The sequence below is a fragment of the Vulpes lagopus genome, chromosome 19, assembly GCF_018345385.1.
Source record: "Vulpes lagopus strain Blue_001 chromosome 19, ASM1834538v1, whole genome shotgun sequence".
NCBI lineage: Eukaryota > Metazoa > Chordata > Mammalia > Carnivora > Canidae > Vulpes > Vulpes lagopus.
The window spans coordinates 18,799,162-18,817,644 of NC_054842.1; the positions used below are offsets into that span (position 1 = coordinate 18,799,162).

At 33.0% G+C, this 18,483-nt stretch overlaps 1 protein-coding gene across 2 annotated transcripts in view; it reads left to right on the plus strand.

The window, feature by feature from the left end:
• The window catches only part of TOP2B (DNA topoisomerase II beta), a 58,524-nt gene that overhangs the window by 18,488 nt on the left and 21,553 nt on the right, over nt 1-18,483 (plus strand). For both annotated transcript variants that reach the window (XM_041734110.1, XM_041734111.1), the window contains exons 5-20: nt 3,258-3,403; nt 4,349-4,446; nt 5,565-5,777; nt 8,692-8,865; nt 10,266-10,367; nt 10,451-10,588; nt 12,122-12,260; nt 12,587-12,744; nt 12,992-13,117; nt 14,052-14,162; nt 14,243-14,348; nt 15,851-15,960; nt 16,297-16,389; nt 16,480-16,594; nt 17,965-18,086; nt 18,279-18,427. In XM_041734110.1, coding sequence (XP_041590044.1) covers nt 3,258-3,403; nt 4,349-4,446; nt 5,565-5,777; nt 8,692-8,865; nt 10,266-10,367; nt 10,451-10,588; nt 12,122-12,260; nt 12,587-12,744; nt 12,992-13,117; nt 14,052-14,162; nt 14,243-14,348; nt 15,851-15,960; nt 16,297-16,389; nt 16,480-16,594; nt 17,965-18,086; nt 18,279-18,427 — 2,100 coding nt within the window. The remainder of the gene's footprint in view (nt 1-3,257; nt 3,404-4,348; nt 4,447-5,564; nt 5,778-8,691; nt 8,866-10,265; nt 10,368-10,450; nt 10,589-12,121; nt 12,261-12,586; nt 12,745-12,991; nt 13,118-14,051; nt 14,163-14,242; nt 14,349-15,850; nt 15,961-16,296; nt 16,390-16,479; nt 16,595-17,964; nt 18,087-18,278; nt 18,428-18,483) is intronic.

Here is an 18,483-nt window from a genome sequence, read left to right on the forward strand (position 1 = left end):
CCCTCCCCTGGCTTGTGCTCTGTGTGTGCATGCCCATTCTCTCTCTCTTGCTTACTCTCTCTCAAATAAATAAAAAATTTTAAAAACAAAACCAAATGTGGAAAGCACATTAACCAGAGTTCTAATTATCCCTCTAGTTTAAGTATTCTTGCTTAAGGTTAAAACTCTTAAATCTGTAGCTTTAAAAAATAGTACATATTCATATTGAAATATGTATACAGACACAGTTTTAAAAAGTGGGATTATATACTTTTTCTATTTTTATCTGACATTGTGGACAGCCTTTGTTATTAACTTATATAGATCTGCTTAAATAAAAAAAATCTGCTTAAATCTTTTTAACTATTATTATTTTATTATGTCACTAGATCATAATTTAACCTCCTAATATATCATAATTTAACCTCCTAACAGTTGATGAATATTAGATATTTAGATTGCTTTCCAAGTTTCTTTTTTGCTTTAGTTATTTTGAAACTTTATTTGTAGCTTATTCAAAAGTATTCTTTTTCCTAATATTTTTGTGAAGATTATTGATGGAGCAAAGAAAAGAATAGAACTCTGAAGCACTGTTTAGAGCTTACAGCACTAAATACCAGATCTTGGGAGTGATAGAGATTGAAATTTTTCAATAGAGGACTTTGATAGTTCAAATTTCATACTCCTAGAGACTTACTGAATGTAGATGTCAAGCCTTATTTTTTAAAAAAACATAAAGCTAATGAATTTACAAAATTCCCATCTTAATTATAGTACCATATATGATATACTACAGTGGATGAAAACTTTTTTAAAGGTTTACTCATGAGTATATTGGCTTTTGTATCATTCTGAGATGTTTAAGATGTGTAATTTTCCATTCATTGCCTTTCTTTATTTCCTTCAGGATTCTTCTCTGTTAATTTTGAGCCTAAGCTAAAAACTATTTGAAAGTCTAAGAAAGCAGTATCTGGTCCTTGTTTCTAGGGCCCACTGTTTTTACCTCTGGAGATAGGCACAAGTAGAAGTGCAGTAGGCAATTTGAAACTGTTACATTCATCTGTGTATTCTGTAGAGTGTGTTTACTCATAAGTGAGATAATCTAATCATCTAGTCTTGGTATATAAGGAGGGTTGGGAAACATTGTTATAGACTGGGTAAAAGGCTTAATGGAGAACTGAAGTCATAAAACTGACTCTCAAAGTTAGGGTAAATTTTGGCTAGACAAAGAATAAAAAGACCTTAAGGCAAGGGAAAAACCAATAAACAAAGAAATGGAAGAACTGGGAATGAACATTCAGGACAAGTAATAAACTGACTTGAAGAAAAAGCAGGATACATGTTGCCAAATAGTGGCAATTAAGTTTGACTGTAATTAAGGATCTGGATAATGGGCTGTGAACGTGCAATAGAGGACTTTTAAGCTTGACCTAACAATATTTCAGGTGATATCATTTTAGACTTGTATATTGGCATTTGGAATGAAGAAAGGATTGAATACTGATAAGAAATGTATCTAAGAAAAAAAATTTTTAAAAGAAATGTATCTAAGGACAAACAAGTAAGTCTTGATGACTAAGGACTCTAGAGAATGACCAGGAGATCTGAATTAAAAAATGGGTGCCTGGGTGGCTCAGTTGGTTGTCTGCCTGCCTTCTGCTCAGGTCGTGATCGCAGGGTCCTGCTTCTCCCTCTGTCTGCTGCTCCCCTTGCTCATGGTCTTTCTCTCTATTAAATAAGTAAACAAACAAACAAACAAACTTAAAAAAGAATGCTGTCAAGGGATGCCTAGGTGGCTCAGTGGTTGAGCGTCTGCCTTTGGCTCAGGCATGATCCCTTGGAGTCCCAGGGTTGAGTCTCGCACGGGGCTTCCTGCATGGAGCCTGTTTCTCCTGGCTCTGCCTGTGTCTCTGCCTCTATCTCTGTGTCTTTTGTGAATAAGTAAATAAAATCTTTAAAAAAAAATGCTATCAAGGACAGCCCCAGTGGCTCAGCGGTTTAGCGCTACCTTCTGCCCAGGGCATGATCCTGGACACCTGGGATCGAGTTCCCGCTTCGGGTTCCTTACATGGAGCCTGCTTCTCCCTCTGCCTGTGTCTCTGCCTCTCTCTTTCTCTCTCTCTCTCTCTCTCTCTGTGTGTGTCTTCCATGAATAAATAAATAAAATCTTTAAAAAAATGCTATCAAAATTTGAGCCCAGGGCATTTGAAGAGCTGAACCTGTATTGTACAATGAGGGAAAGAAAAGTTGGTTGCTGATTTAGAGAGAGAAGATATGCTAAAAATTATGTTAGTTTCCCTTTCTCTCTCCTTCCCTCCTTTCCTGTTTTGATTTAATTAATTGATTTCTCCCTGAGTATATAATTTTAATTTTGTCTCTTATAACAAACTTTAATTGTAATAACTACTTCTAATAATTCTTCAGAGGTTAAGGTGTATATGTGTGAGTGAAACTGTATATCTAAGAATAATTATAGATCAAATTGTCAAATGGTAGCTTTTTAGGTCAATTCTAAGTGTTGGTTATGAAGCTGTGTTTCTTTGCAAATTTGGCGTTTAAATGGGTAAAGGCATTGTAGGATATACTACTCGAAATGATTGAATAGGCAAGATTTTCCATTAGGACTATTGCCTATGTAAAGTTACAGTTAGCTATAGGAGCCTCTACTGCATACCATTCAGGGTTTAAATGGATGGCTTTGTGATAGGAAAACTTAAAATAGGTATCTACATATTTAAAAACCACTAAAATTAATTTATGACAGTGATTGCCACAATGTAAACAACCCTATAATATTTAGGGTGAGAATGGAATACATTTCACATTGTTGTTTTCCATTTGTAATGTAGTAATGGTTAGGTAGGAAATGAAAATGGCAGTGGCAGCTGACTCTACAAAGCTTGTGGTTTACAGGTGGTATACTGGTAGAAGGAAGCAGAGGATCCTGGCTCATGTATATGAAGAGAAAACAGAATCTGGAGCTGATTTTGTAAAAGCTTCACTGCTTTCCTAGTTTTGGGGAGGTTGAGAAGAGTTTCTTTTCCAGAGAAATTTTTCTGTTACCTGTAGTGCTTAGTGGTCCTATTTTGAGTTATGATTCAGGTAGAAGTATGTATCCTCAGCAAGTATTTTCTTGAAGAATGAGTGCTGGCCAATTAGGAATGTTTAGAGTTTTGCTTATAATTATTCATGTTTATTCTGGATTACTTTACTTTTTATGGAAATTAATAGACTGTTAAGTCATTTTAAGCTTTAAACTCTGCTTGTTTTATTTACAGTGAATCTAACATTATAAGCATTTGGAATAATGGGAAAGGCATTCCAGTAGTAGAACACAAAGTAGAGAAAGTTTATGTTCCTGCATTAATTTTTGGACAGCTTTTAACATCCAGTAACTATGATGATGATGAGAAAAAAGTAACAGGTAATGTCTAAATGGCTGATCAGATTTTTTATTGAATTTTTTATGCTTCTAACATAAAATTTAACTATTCCTATATAAGATATTACAAAGGAAACCTGTGTAGCTTTATTGTGAGAAAATTCTTTTCAGAATAGTATCTATTAAAAAAAAACTATCATGTGTAAGTATTATCTTGATTATAGTCTGACATAGACATTTTAAAAGCTTAATTGATAGTACATGGGATTATGCTACAATTCCTAGAACTCTAACTTGGCTGATAGTTTGAGTTTTGAATTAGAGTAATGATGAAAGTGAGATACAGGATTCCTATACATGTGAATTTCTTATTACATAAGCACCATGTCTTATGGTATCAAATTACTTCTAAACTGTTTTTTTTTTACAAGGGTCAAGAATGCAAATCTAGGTTTTAGAAATAGAATCGAAGTACTGTGATCAAAATCAAATGTTTTCCCACTTATTCCATTGCTCAAGGGGGCCAGTGGTTTTTATTTATTTTTCAAAACAAGGCTTAAAAAAACAAAACAAAACAAAAATACAAAAACAAAAACAAAAAATGAATCCAAGGCTTTAGGAAAATATGTAGATTAAAATTTTGTAATCGAGAAGTAACTTTGATAGAAAGCTCAGATTTCATACTCACATAGATTTACTTGATTATAGGAGTCAACAAGCTTAATTGTTTTTGAATTTTAAATTGTGATGAAGTTAATGAATCTACAAAATGCATGTTAATTTTATTACTATATGTGCTATGTCTTAATTGTATTTTTCTTTAAATAAAAAAAAATCTAAATATACTTCTGAAATATTCAATTGGTGATTGTTAAGATAATGCAGTAAGTGGAACTATTTTGCAACAGACCTGCCACATGGTGGGTAAATTAACAAAGTTCCTAAAATCCTTTTCATTAAACCTTTCACATTTTATTGTTCTTACAGGTGGTCGTAATGGTTATGGTGCAAAACTTTGTAATATTTTCAGTACTAAGTTTACAGTAGAAACTGCTTGCAAAGAATACAAACATAGTTTTAAGCAGGTATGAAAGAATTGTGTCTAATTTTGTGTGTGTGTTTTGTTCCTTTGTGAAGATAATAGAACCTTAGGTAAATGGCAGTGATGCCTATATCCCACCCCCCACCCCACTTTTTTTTAAAAAGCATTGACCATGTCAGCAGAGTATAAAGACTTCAGAATGCCTAGGAGATTTTACATAAACCTGTCTTTCTTCTGTTCCTTCAAAACAAAGAGCTTTATTTAATAGGCTTGAACCTTATAGACTCATTGAAATGTATCCAGTTAGCATATTTGAAAAAGTCCTCATTGATTCATCAAATTCGTATTTTAAAATTGTCTTATTTTACTTTGGTGGTAGGCCTTTGAAAATAGTTTGAAATTTTACATAAGCTAAAGTAATTTGGTTAGGAAAGCATCATACTTATTTTTTCTATAAAATTCTAAATGGTTATGCTGAAGAATTTAAAAGTTATTTTACTAATAGTGTATAAAGTTGTGCAGTTCATTTTGCTTATTTTCAAATGAGGTTATTATAATATAGTAGTGTTCCCCCCACCCTCCTTATCTGTGGTTTCACTTTTCATGATTTTAGTTACCCGCGGTGAACCGCGGTTCAGAAGCAAATGATCCTCCTTCTGACATATTGTTGGAAGGTCAGTAGTAGCCTAATGCTCTTTCACAGTGCATACATCATTCACTTCACTTTATCTTGTCATGTTGGCATTTAATCATCTTACATCATCCAAGAAGGTTGAGTACAGTACAGTAAGATATTTTGAGAGAGAGAAAGACCACAATAACATAACTTTTATTACAGTATAATTGTTCTATTTTATTAATTGTTAATCTCTTACTGTGCCTAATTTATAAATTAAGATTTATCATTGGTGTGTATAGGAAAAAAAAGAGTATGTATTAGGGTTTCGTACTATCCATGGTTTCTGGTATTGGAACATAGATAAGGAGGGACTACTATATTGTTAAATTTTTTTCATCTTTAATATCAGTTTTAAGGATTTGGTTTGTTGGGAAGCTGGAAAATGGATATAGTTGTGGTAAGTGAATGTATTTCATGAACTGAGTATGTATTATAAAATATAGAAGCGTTATAGAAATATTTGAGTATTTTTTCTTTTAAAGACATGGATGAATAACATGATGAAGACTTCTGAAGCCAAAATTAAACATTTTGATGGTGAAGATTACACATGCATAACATTCCAACCAGATCTGTCTAAATTTAAGATGGAAAAGCTTGACAAGGATATTGTGGCCCTCATGACCAGAAGAGCTTATGATTTGGCTGGTTCATGCAAGGGGGTCAAGGTCATGTTTAATGGAAAGAAATTGCCTGTAAGTGTCTTCTAAAATAGTAAATGCTTTGTTATTTTGTGGGCAGCTTATAGTAAAATCTAACTGCTTTAAGTAGTCAGTTATCTTTTAGAACAATTAAAAATACAACACAGGATTCTATTTTACTTCATTTATTCCATTTTCAATACTCCTAATTTCTTGGTATAGATCTGAGTTTCTGATCCTAATCATATTCCTTCTGCCTGAAAATTTTAATTTTTTATAGGTAGGTCTGGCAAATTCCTTCAGTCTGCTTGAGAGAGTATTTTCCTTCACTTTCAAAAGATACAGAATTTCACCAGATAAAGAAATTATGGGTTTACAGTATATTTCTTTTAATGTCATCCAATTGTCTTCTTGTTTGTATGGTTTCTGATGAGAAGTCCACTGTAGTTCATTTTCTTCTTCCTCTGTTGGTAAGGTGTTTATTTTTCTCTCTCACTGCTTTGAAGATTTTGTCTTTGTTTTCCTTTTGTTTTTTTGTTTTTTTTTTTTTTGAATATGATATACTTAGGTGTTTATATGGGGTTTTTTTGTTTTTTGATGTTGTATTTTTTTTTCATTCTATTTTCTGAGCTGCTTGGATCTGTTTGGTGTCTGTCACTAATTTTGGAAAAATTTTGGCCATTATTTCTCAAATATTTCTTTGCTGTTCCTTTCTTCTGGTATTCCAGTTATGTATATGTTATGTAGTTTGATATTGTCCTAAGTTCCTGGATGTTTTGCTCTGCTTTATTCATTATTTTCTATTTGTGTTTCAGTTTGTTAATTTCTGTTGCCCTATTTTTAAATTCACTAATTTTTTTCCTTTATATGTCGGGTCTGTTGATGAGAGTCTGCCAGGGGCATTCTTCATATCTTTAACTGTGTCTTTGATTCCTAGCATTTCCATGTGATTCTTTCTTATAGGCTCCATGTCTCTGATGAAGTTGTATATTGTCTGCCTTTTCCAGTAGAGCATTTAACATAGTAATCATAGTTATTTTATTTTATTTTATTTTATTTTATTTATTTTTTTAAATATTGATTCATTTATTCATGAGAAACACAGAGAAGAGGCAAAGACACAGGCAGATGGAGAAGCAGGCTCCATGCCGGGAACCCGATGTGGGACTTGATCCCAGAACTCCAGGATCATGCCCTGAGTCAAAGGCAGACACTCAACTGCTGAGCCACCCAGGGATCCCAATCATAGTTATTTTAAATGTCTTCGTGATAGTTAAAAATATGTGACATATCTGAGTTTGGTTCTTTTTTTTTTTTTTTTTTTAAGATTTATTTATTTACGAGAGACATAGAGAGAGAGGCAGACACACAAGCAGAGGGAGAAGCAGGCTCCATGCAGAGAGCCTGATGTGGGACTCAATCCCAGGACTCTAGGATTATGTGCTCTGGGCCGAAGGCAGGCGCTAAACCACTAAGCCACCCAGGGATCCCCTCTGAGTTTGGTTCTTATGATTGCTTTGTCTTTTCTGTTTTCTTGCCTTTTGGCATGCCTTGTAAGTTTTTGTTGACAATCAGCCATGTTGGATAGTAGATATGGAGTAGATAGGCTTGGTAGTATCAGGATTTATGTTTAATCTGTACAGAAAATGGCTGTGTTTGCAGTTTATTGTTGTATTTAACTAGTGTTGAAGTTTGTTGTTGCTCTGGGCACCGGGAACTTCAAATTCTTCCTTGTTTTTGTCTTTTGTTTTTGGGCCTTGCCTTGGAATTGCCCCTTCAAGAAGGGTCTGTCTCTGCAGCTCTCCCTGCTGAAACCCACAGTTACTATTGAAGGACTGTTAACATGGTGGTAGGTTGTAGGATACTTATGTCTGATTGAGTCTCAAGACTTTGGACTATATACTGGCCCTGTGTCTTGGGTTTGGCCTTCACAAGTGTTTCTGCCTCTCTTTTAGAGGTAGAGATTTTTCCTCTGCCCTTTATTTTCCCCTAGCTGTAGCATGTATCCACCAGTATTCTCATTTAGTATTCTTCAGGCTCCCTGCTGTGTAAAATAAACTTTTTTTTTCTCTTAATGAAATGGGTGTGGGATGAGGTAGTAGGGCTAAGATGTTATTATTTTATTCCAGCTGTAGTGGTATTTTACCAATACATTTTAGCAGTATCCTTCCCCCCTGAAAACTAAGCATTTATTTATTTAGGTGGATGGGTTGGGTAAGAGAGATGGGTCTGGGTGGAATTCTCAGTGGCTGCTATTATTCTCCCCGCCCCTTCAACCAGCAGCACCATGGGTGGGGAACAACTTCTAGGTTTTCCCTGACCTCGCCTGTGAGAACCTGCTGGAATTTCTGGAGAAAAAGCCTGTAAATGTAGCAATTTATATGATGACAATCCTCAGGTGCTTCACACACCGTCTACATTTGTCCTATAAGCATCTTGTCAGAATTTCTGGTTTAATGTTCCTTTTGGCTTGTATAACATTAGGCAGCTTCTGCCTCACTTAAGCAAACTGGTTAGTATTCTGTGTCTCCCTACAGACACCTGTTTCTCTTCATATACAAGATGACCAGCTGTCCTGTGAATTCAATTTTTTGAGGGTTCTTAAAAAATCAGTTTGCTGTCTGACCAGCTGTTTCCTTGTAAAGGCAGAAGCTTCTTATCTTTCATCCTTTTTTAAAGCCTTGTACATATCTGAATTCAAACTGGAAGTCTTTGTCATTTTGAAACTTAAACTTTAAAGAGTTTATAATTTACCTGTCCAGTTGTCCCTTCATAACCTCTCTTTATCAGGTACATATAAAAATGAATCAGGGATCAAGGAATAGAATGGGGGAAGTCTTGAAATTTTGGATCTGAGAAGTAAGAGCTGTTGTACATGAGAGGAAATGTGTAAGAGTACCTGATGGCATTCACCTGGTTGAGTTGCTAATATTAGATTACTCATGGGTTTTGGTTTTCAAATTAATAGGTGAATGGATTTCGTAGTTATGTAGATCTTTATGTGAAAGACAAGTTGGATGAAACTGGAGTGGCCCTGAAAGTTATTCATGAACTTGCAAATGAAAGATGGGATGTTTGTCTCACACTGAGTGAAAAGGGATTCCAGCAAATCAGCTTTGTAAATAGTATTGCAACAACAAAAGTAAGTGTACTTCTTTGTTACCATGTCAGTGATAAAACAATATTTCATTAAAAACAAAATAAGAAACACTAACAATAACAAAAAGCCCCAAATCTTCTTTTGTGAAATCAAAATTGGCTTATGAAGATGAAAGCTTATTTTCTGTGAAAATAACTCTTATAATTTAAACATCCATTGAGCATTGAGTTTATATGACTAGTGTTTATAGTTGAATACATTTATATTTTATAAATTTAGAATGTTAACACATTCCTTATTCTGTGTTCTGAGTTTAGAGCGTAAAAAAGACTAACAGGAGAGGAGTCTGTTTGGTGGTCAGGTTGTGTTATATGCCATTCCAAGGAGTTTGAACCATTCTTCTGTCGGCTTTTTGGATTTCAAAAGCAAATAAAATTTTTCTTGTCTAAAAGCATTTGTCCACTGATCATAATAAAGCCTTAGGCAATACAAGCATATATCTTAGGATAATCTAAAGCAGTGGTTTGATAATTTGTCACTCTTATTCAAATTTTAACTAATTTTTTCAAGACTCAATTGTTTTCTATAATCTAGCATCACTTTCTCAAGTCAAAAAATTTTGCATCAATTATAATTGCATCTTACTATATGTAATAGAATACAGTGGCATAAAGATGTAAAAGTTTTTTTTTTTTTTTCTTCTAACTGGGAACTGGGACAGTCCTAGTTTGTACTGTGTGACTCTACAGTATTATCAGGGACCAGGCTCTTCCTGGCTTTCTTTTCTGCCATCCTTAGCATGTGGCTTTCATTCTCATGTTTTTACAGTGCCTGCTGGCTTCTGTATGTCTTAATTCCAGGTTGTAGGAAGAGAGGAAGGGGTAAATGTGTATACCAACTAGATCACTCCCTTTTGATCAGGGATATAGTAGTTTTCCTGGAAATCCCATCCAGTGTTCCTTACTAACATCTCTGGCTAGCACTGGGTCAAGAGGCTGCCTCTAGCTGTAAGGGTGTCTGGATTGGTTAATGTTTTCAACTGGGCCTGTTGCCAGGTAAAAACAATAAAGGTTTTTCAATAAAGGGAGGAATGGACATTGGATGGCCAACTGGTAATGGTTGCCCCATTCCCTAAGTTTAAATCTTGTGTCTGCCAGTATTCATTCTCACTTCTTTGTATTTTTATTCTATTGTTTTTACTTTGTGTATAGTTTTATGCAGTCGGCTAATTGGTCCTAGAGTCAAAAAGACCTTATTTTTAAAATCCCAACTCTGCAATTTTGAGATTCATATTATGCCTCTGTGTAATTGGGTTAATACTATTGACTCCACAAAGTTGTGAAGATTAAATGCTCATTAAAAAAAAAAAAGACAACTATGTAAAGTATTTTGCTACCCTAACTATAGAAGATTTTATATTCTCTTTTTTTGTTCTTCTTTAGGGTGGACGTCATGTGGATTATGTAGTAGATCAAGTTGTTGGTAAACTGATTGAAGTAGTTAAGAAAAAGAACAAAGCTGGTGTATCAGTAAAACCATTTCAAGTAAGTGGTGCTTTATATATTCTGTTGAATTATTTAATGATACCAGTTCTGATGTTGATCTTTTTTGGTTATGTTTTTGACAGGTGAAAAACCACATATGGGTTTTTATTAATTGCCTTATTGAAAATCCAACTTTTGATTCTCAGACTAAGGAAAACATGACTCTGCAACCCAAAAGTTTTGGGTCTAAATGCCAACTATCAGAAAAATTTTTTAAAGCAGTAAGTAAAATTTTTATTATTTTTCAATGTGTTTTTATTGAGAGTGGATTAAGTAGTTTTCTTTTTTCTATCTGTGATTAGTTTCTCTTATATTGACTATGGGCATAGGCATTTATAATGTAAACTAATAGACTTAATTCTGAGAACTACTAAATATAGACTTTGGTAAAACAATGGATTGTTTTGCCAAGAATAAAGTGTTTTTAGCTTTTTATTGGCCGTTATACAGCCCAATTTTCCTCTAACAAATTTACAGATCCTTAAAGGACTCCAGATTTCACTTTTTTTACTCCTTTCAACTTTACTGATTTTTACTTTTGCATATTTTTTTTGAAATTTTGGTAATCTGTGTATAATGTAAAATTTATCATGTTCTACATATTTTAAAATTACATTTTACTTTGCACATATTTCTTTGGACTGTTTTAACCTTTTTGAAATGAGGTGAGAATACAAATAATCTTAGACTTATAACTGAGCCATGCAGTTGATAATTTCTCATAATCTATTGTATATAAGCAAGATTTACTTCACTTCCCTTGTTCGGCAGTACCATTACTGTACACCAGTATTAAATAAGCATATGTAAAGTGCCTTTAAATATATTTGGACTGAGAATGTAAAGATGAATAAATCATAACTCCTCCTCTGTGGAAATTTAGTTTGGTGGAGGAGTGTTGTGTAATTGTCAGAAATAACTTGTCACATTCTGGTATTGTAAATTCAAAGATACACTCTCAAAAACAAAAACAAAAGTTTTTTTTCAGGTTCTAACGTAAAGCCTATAGAAATAGTATTTTTGCATCTAATAATGAATTCTGAATACAAAGGACCCTACATTAATGGTTTTGTAAGTTTCTGCCTTCATCGGATTCATTATGAAGTGATTTGATTTTAGATTTTGTACTTTTCTGTTTTGAATGGATTAAGTTTAGATTTGGCAATATAGTCCACCTCTTTTTATATCTCAAACATTCCAGTAAGCGATTTCTCATACCTAAAATCAAACTACCCAGGATAATGGAAAATAAATGGCTCCAACTCAGAGATTCTTCACTCTTCTTTTGGGTTAACATCTTGTCCCCACTGCATGCTGACACACAATATATAAGTTGAAGTTCTTATTATCAAATTTAAGATTTGTATTTTTGAGGAATATAAGAAATGCCAGTGTCTAGGAATCTCCCAGCTAGTAAATTCATGAATGGATCGGCTTTTACCTTGTTAATTTTAACAAAATAAACTTGTAACAGAAGCTATGTGTACTTTTCATGGAGTTTATTATAATAGAGTTTTTATTGTATCTGAAAGTTGCTCTTTATTCATATGTTTGCATTTCTGTACAATAGGTTATTGTGTATAGCTGCCTGAGTTAACTGTAGTTAGAGTAAAATTTACTAGAGTGTATCATTATTATTATCATCACCATTAGCCTTTGGCCATATAACTGCACAGATTCCAAGTATTACATTAATTTTAGCTAAGTGTATGAGCTTACAGCTTGTTTGTATATCACTATTGTTTGATTTTTAGGCTTCTAACTGTGGCATTGTAGAAAGTATTCTGAATTGGGTGAAATTTAAGGCTCAGACTCAGCTGAACAAGAAGTGTTCATCAGTAAAGTATAGTAAAATCAAAGGTATTCCCAAACTGGATGATGCTAATGATGCTGGTAAGATTCAGATTTTTTTTTCCAAGATTTTGATTTAAGTTTTTATTTATCAACTTACAGAAAATACTCATTTTCCACAGAGTATATAATTTTATGTTCAGAGAATAATTTTTCTTCATTAAATTTGTCACATGCATCACATATTATAAATTTTTAAGGGATAGGTATATTTTATTGAATTCCTAACATTGAAACTATGCTGAGCATAATGTTAATCTTATATAGTCTTTCACTATTATCCTGTGATTACTAATTTTTCTGGCTTTGTATTTCTCATTGATAAAGTTGAGGAATTTGGAATATATGTCATTTCTAATATCTCCTAGGTGGCAAACATTCCCTGGAGTGTACACTAATACTAACAGAGGGAGACTCTGCCAAATCGCTGGCTGTGTCTGGATTAGGTGTGATTGGGCGAGACAGATACGGAGTCTTTCCACTTAGGGGAAAGATTCTTAATGTACGGGAAGCTTCTCATAAACAGGTATGTATCTTTCTCTCTCATATATATCTCCCACTTTATTAAAATTGTTGAATTTTAAAAGTAAATTCTGACTTATTTTTTATGTATTTCAACCCTTTTTAAAAAAATTCTACTTTTAAGTCCTTTCGCCACCTAATATGGGGTTTGAACTTTCAACCCTGAGATCAACAGTCACATACTCTACTGACTAAGCCAACCAGGTACCCTGAACACTTGTAACATACTTTGAATTTCTCTTTTTGTTCAGATCATGGAAAATGCAGAAATAAACAATATTATCAAAATAGTTGGTCTACAATACAAGAAAAGTTATGATGATGCAGAATCTCTGAAAACTTTACGCTATGGGAAGATTATGATTATGACTGATCAGGTTGGTTTAAAGGTTGCCACATATTTAAAAGTTATCTTTTTCAGAGTGCCCTTATGATATTTGTTTCATGCGACTTGCTTCAAAAAAGTAAAAGGGAAAATAATTGTACATCAAAGGGAGGAGTAGAAAACATTCAGTGGCACTGTTTGTTTGAAGCTCATTTTATATTATCTTAATTACGGCACAGCCATCTTTTTGGCTATTTTAAAAATGTTTTTAAATGCAATAAATATGAGAAGAGTAGAACATATTATAGTATTACGGGGTTGAAGCCTACCTATAAGTTGAAAGGAAATTATGAAATTTATAAGCAAGAAAGATTAATTGATAGGATAATGGTCAGTGTTTCTATATGATGGCATAATTTAGGATGTGCAAAAACTAGGACTTGAATAGTACAATGATAGTAATTAGGAAAGAGCTAGAAAACTGAAAAGGAAGAATTTCATAAGCATTCACCTGCATGTCTCTTGTACTTGATTAAAAGCATTTGTAGAGAAAATCTTCCACTGAAAAAGCTGCTGTGTAGTTTTAAGCAGAAATTTAGCAGTTTTTATATCAAGATAAGACTTGTGAATACCTGTATTCTGTGTATTACTCCTTCCCTTGCTAAGTGAAGTGGCATTATAACCATGTTTTATGTATTTCCATTCTTAAATCATTCTTTCAGTGAAATCTATATAAAACATATAATGATAGTGTATTTTGAAATGATAGGAAGATTTAGTCTATCACTAGCTGTATTCATTATTTGAATTTTAAGAAAAATTCCTTACTGTGATCCTCCAAAGGATGGTCTTTACTGGCTTGTAAAGTGCAGTTCCAAAATTTGAATGGAATTTTGCCTCTGCTACATTCCTACTTTTTAAAATTTAGTTACATAAATAAATTTTATTTCATAAAATTATAGCATTTTTTACTAACATTTATTTAGGATCAAGATGGTTCTCATATAAAAGGCCTACTTATTAATTTCATCCATCACAATTGGCCATCACTTTTGAAGCATGGTTTTCTTGAAGAGTTCATTACTCCTATTGTAAAGGTACTATTTACATTAATATATTTTTATACTGTTGTCTTAAAAGAATAGCAGAAAACTAATTTTTTTTTTATTAATTTAAGGCTAGCAAAAATAAGCAGGAACTTTCCTTCTATAGTATTCCTGAATTTGATGAGTGGAAAAAACATATAGAAAACCAGAAAGCCTGGAAAATAAAATACTACAAAGGTTTGTATTTTAAAATACTTAAATTTTGTGAAGTTACCAGTGATATAAATATGTTTTTGAGATCATAAAATATTTTGAAAGTTTTAGATGACAAAAACAGCTATTGCTGATTTTTAAAGAATTTATGGAAAATTTTATAATAGTAGAGAGAGTGTTATGATGGGCTTCCCATGTACTCTAATAATAACCATTCCACTGCCAATCCTGTTTATCAAAATGCTTCTCATCTCCTCCTTATTAATTTGAAATAACTTCTAGATGTTATATTATTTCCATAATACTTTTGCGTGTAGCATGTTTTAAAAATGTCCATAATTTCATTATTGTATCTTTTTTTTTTTTAAAAAAGATTTTATTTATTTATTCATGACAGACATAGAAAGAGAGAGAGGCAGACACACAGGCAGAGGGAGAAGCAGGCTCCATGCAGGGAGCCTGACGTGGGACTCAATCCTGAGTCTCCAGGATTACACCCCGGGCCGAAGGCGGCACTAAACCGCTGGGCCACCAGGGCTGCCCCATTATTGCATCTTTTTAAAATAACCTTATATATTCTAGTCAGTGTTAAACTTCTCCTGATTATATTAAAATGTTTTTTTATTTGTTTTGAGTCCATATCCAATCAAGGTCCACACAATGCATATTCAGTTTGATAAGGCTATTAAATCTTAATATACTATTTCTCATTTCATATTTTTTTCCTTGCTATTTATTCAAAAAGTTAGATGGTTTGTCCTATATAATTTTCCACATTCTGGATTTTGCTGATTATCCCTGCAATTTCATTGAATATATGATGTATTCCTCCACCCCTTATTTTCTATTAACTGGCAGTTAAGTTGGAGGCTTGATACAGATTTGGATTAGATTTATGTGGCAGAAACATTTAACAGATGTATTATATATTTGTATTGTATATTTACGTCAGGAGGCATGTAATGTCTGGCATTTGTTGTTTACTAAAACTGATTCTTTGGTACAGGTGTGGCCAGCTTGATCTATTAGCTTTTCACCTAATGGTTTTAAATAGCCATTAATATTCATAATTCATCTAACTTTTTTCAGCTTTATCAAATAATTGACAAGTAAAATTATACATATCTAAAGTGTACAACATGATTTGATATATCTTTATGTTATAAAATGATTACCACAATCAAGTCAATTAACATATCCATCACCTCACATAGTTAATTTTTTGTGAGTATGGATGGAACATTTTAAGGTCTACTCTCTGCAGTTCTCAAGTATACAGTGTAGTATTATTAACTGTAGGCACCATGCTATACATTAAATCCCCAGAATGTATTTACCTTTCAACTGAAAGTTTGTACTCTTTGATTGACATTTCTCCACTTTCCCCTCTCCCTAGTCCCTGGCAACTACTGTTTTTTCTCTTTTTTATGAGTTCAACTTTTTTTATATTCTGCATGTAAGTGAGCTCATGGTATTTGTCATTCTCTGTCTGGAGTTTTTTCAGTTTTATTTTTTAAATTGTGCAGGGTTGGGTACCAGTACAGCTAAAGAAGCAAAAGAATATTTTGCTGATATGGAAAGACACCGCATCTTGTTTAGATATGCTGGTCCTGAAGATGATGCTGCCATTACCTTGGTAATCAAGTTAATTAAAAAATTTTTTTTCCTAACACCCATCCCCCTTCCTGCCATACCTTTCTTCCAAGTCTTGGTTTTCTGTAAGTCTCTTTTGAACTCTAATGCCCAAACTAATTAATCTTAATGTTTCTTCACCTCAGTCTCGCATGCAGATTATGCTCCGCTTTTAAAGTTCTTTGAAAGATTTCTGTTTAAGTATATTTTTGACAAAAGTCTGTTGGAAAAAAACTCAATTTCTGAGAAAATAATTGATTATTTGCCTTTATAAATTTTAATTGTATAATGAAATTAATTTGATTTTTAACATGTGAAATTGTTACCTGGAATCTTTCAGGCATTCAGTAAAAAGAAGATTGATGACAGAAAAGAATGGTTAACAAATTTTATGGAAGACCGGAGACAGCGTAGGTTACATGGCTTACCAGAGGTTAGTCATAAAAAGTGGTGGTCTGGGGGAAGAAAGAGATAAAATTCATGCAGGAATAATGACAATGTTGCTATATAACTTTTCTCTTAGCAATTTTTGTATGGTACAGCAACAAAGCATTTGACTTACAATGATTTCATCAATAAGGAACTGATTCTCTTCTCAAATTCAGACAATGAAAGATCTATACCATCTCTTGTTGATGGTAAGTAGCTTTTATTTTAAAATCTTTCTCACTTTTGTATGTAGTTATTGAGTATATTTTAATTTCATGTACTCAAAGCCATTCTTATAATAAATTTTAAAATTCTGAATTTATTTTTGAGATCTTTTGGTAGCAATGAAATCTTTTATATTTCTTAATTTGAATCTCTTAAACTCTTTTTTAAGTTTTTCAAATTTTTTAAGTTTTGCCTCAGGTTGATTGCACACTTTATAAAGTAAAAAGTAAAATGGGATTTTGATAAATTCTGAAATAATTATCTAAGAATAAATTTTAAAAACACCTTTGTATCTTAGTACCCAAACCTAATTTATCAAACTTGCCGAAAAAAAATGCTTAGAAACTGGTACCTACTAGTTAGAGCAGATTTTTGCCTTCTAACTTTTAGCAAGTTGATCTTTGGGTTCCTTGGGTTTTCAGCCAATAGCATATGGTTCTACCCATCCGTCTGATTCAGCTTTAAGTTACATCCCTTTTATGAAGTCTCTTCTAACAGTTGCAGTCTAAATTGGTTTCAGATACCTAAGCTTCTATTCCAGTATTGTGTGCCTCTTAATTTACTTATGTCAATTTTGCCTCCTCAATTAGATTATAAAATTCTCAAGGAAAGTGGCCATATTTTGTCATCTTGTTTCTACCATGCTCTGAGCCCATGATGATAGCTAGCATATACTGAAAAGTTTATTACTATGCTCTTTAGCCTAGTAGAATGATTCTATCCAGAAGAATAATAAGGGAGCAGAATGCTTTCCTTGCATTATCTCATGTAATCCTTATGATCACCCTGTTAGGAAGGTAATTACTTCTATTACACTGATGAGGATGCTGAGACTGTTGGTTTAGTAATTTGCAGAAAGTCAAATGGTAGATGGCCAAGTTGAGAAGAGTATCCAGATTGGTGAGATTCTAAAGCCTGCATTCTTAATTGCCACACCACATCTCTTCCTTATAAGGATTTTCTGATTTGGGATACTCTAACAATATACTTTTTACACTCATTGATGGTTTGCTGCTGCTTTAGTTACATCTAAAACTTTGGATGCCTGAATGTTCAACAACTCGGCAACTCCTGTGAAAGGTATTTGATGCCACTTAGCAGTTCTTTAAGACTAGAAGGTGGTCTTTTACCTGGCACCTCACTTTTGGAATAGACTGAGATGGTATAAAAACATGTTACTATGTATTTACTGTGTTATAGAATCTCAAGTAACAATTTCAGTTATTTTTCAAAAGCAAACTATCTTTGCTTCTTCTGTCTCTTGAGTATCTAGGACATTGTTGTCATTAAAAGAACCATTGCAGCTGTATCTGGAGTAATATTTTTAAAAGAGGGTTGTTCTTTTTAAAAATAGGTTTTAAACCAGGACAACGAAAAGTTTTATTTACCTGTTTCAAGAGGAATGATAAACGTGAAGTAAAAGTTGCTCAGTTGGCTGGATCTGTTGCAGAGATGTCTGCTTATCATCATGGAGAAGTAAGCATTAAAACTAGAATCAGTTGAAAACTATACTTATTGGCATGAAGAATGATAATTAAGCATAGTAAAGTGTTTTTCTTTTTATAAGTTCTTTGGAAATGTAAGAGAATCAAGAATTTGGGTTTTAATAAAAATTAGGGAATATGTATAGTAAATCTAGAATATTAATATTATATTTTTGTGTTATAGCAAGCATTGATGATGACTATTGTGAATTTGGCTCAGAACTTTGTGGGAAGTAACAACATTAATTTGCTTCAGCCTATTGGTCAGTTTGGAACTCGGCTTCATGGTGGCAAAGATGCTGCAAGCCCTCGTTATATTTTCACAATGTTAAGGTAACAGTTTGCTGATATGGTGGTATAAAGTCTACTTGAAGTATATTGGAACTAAC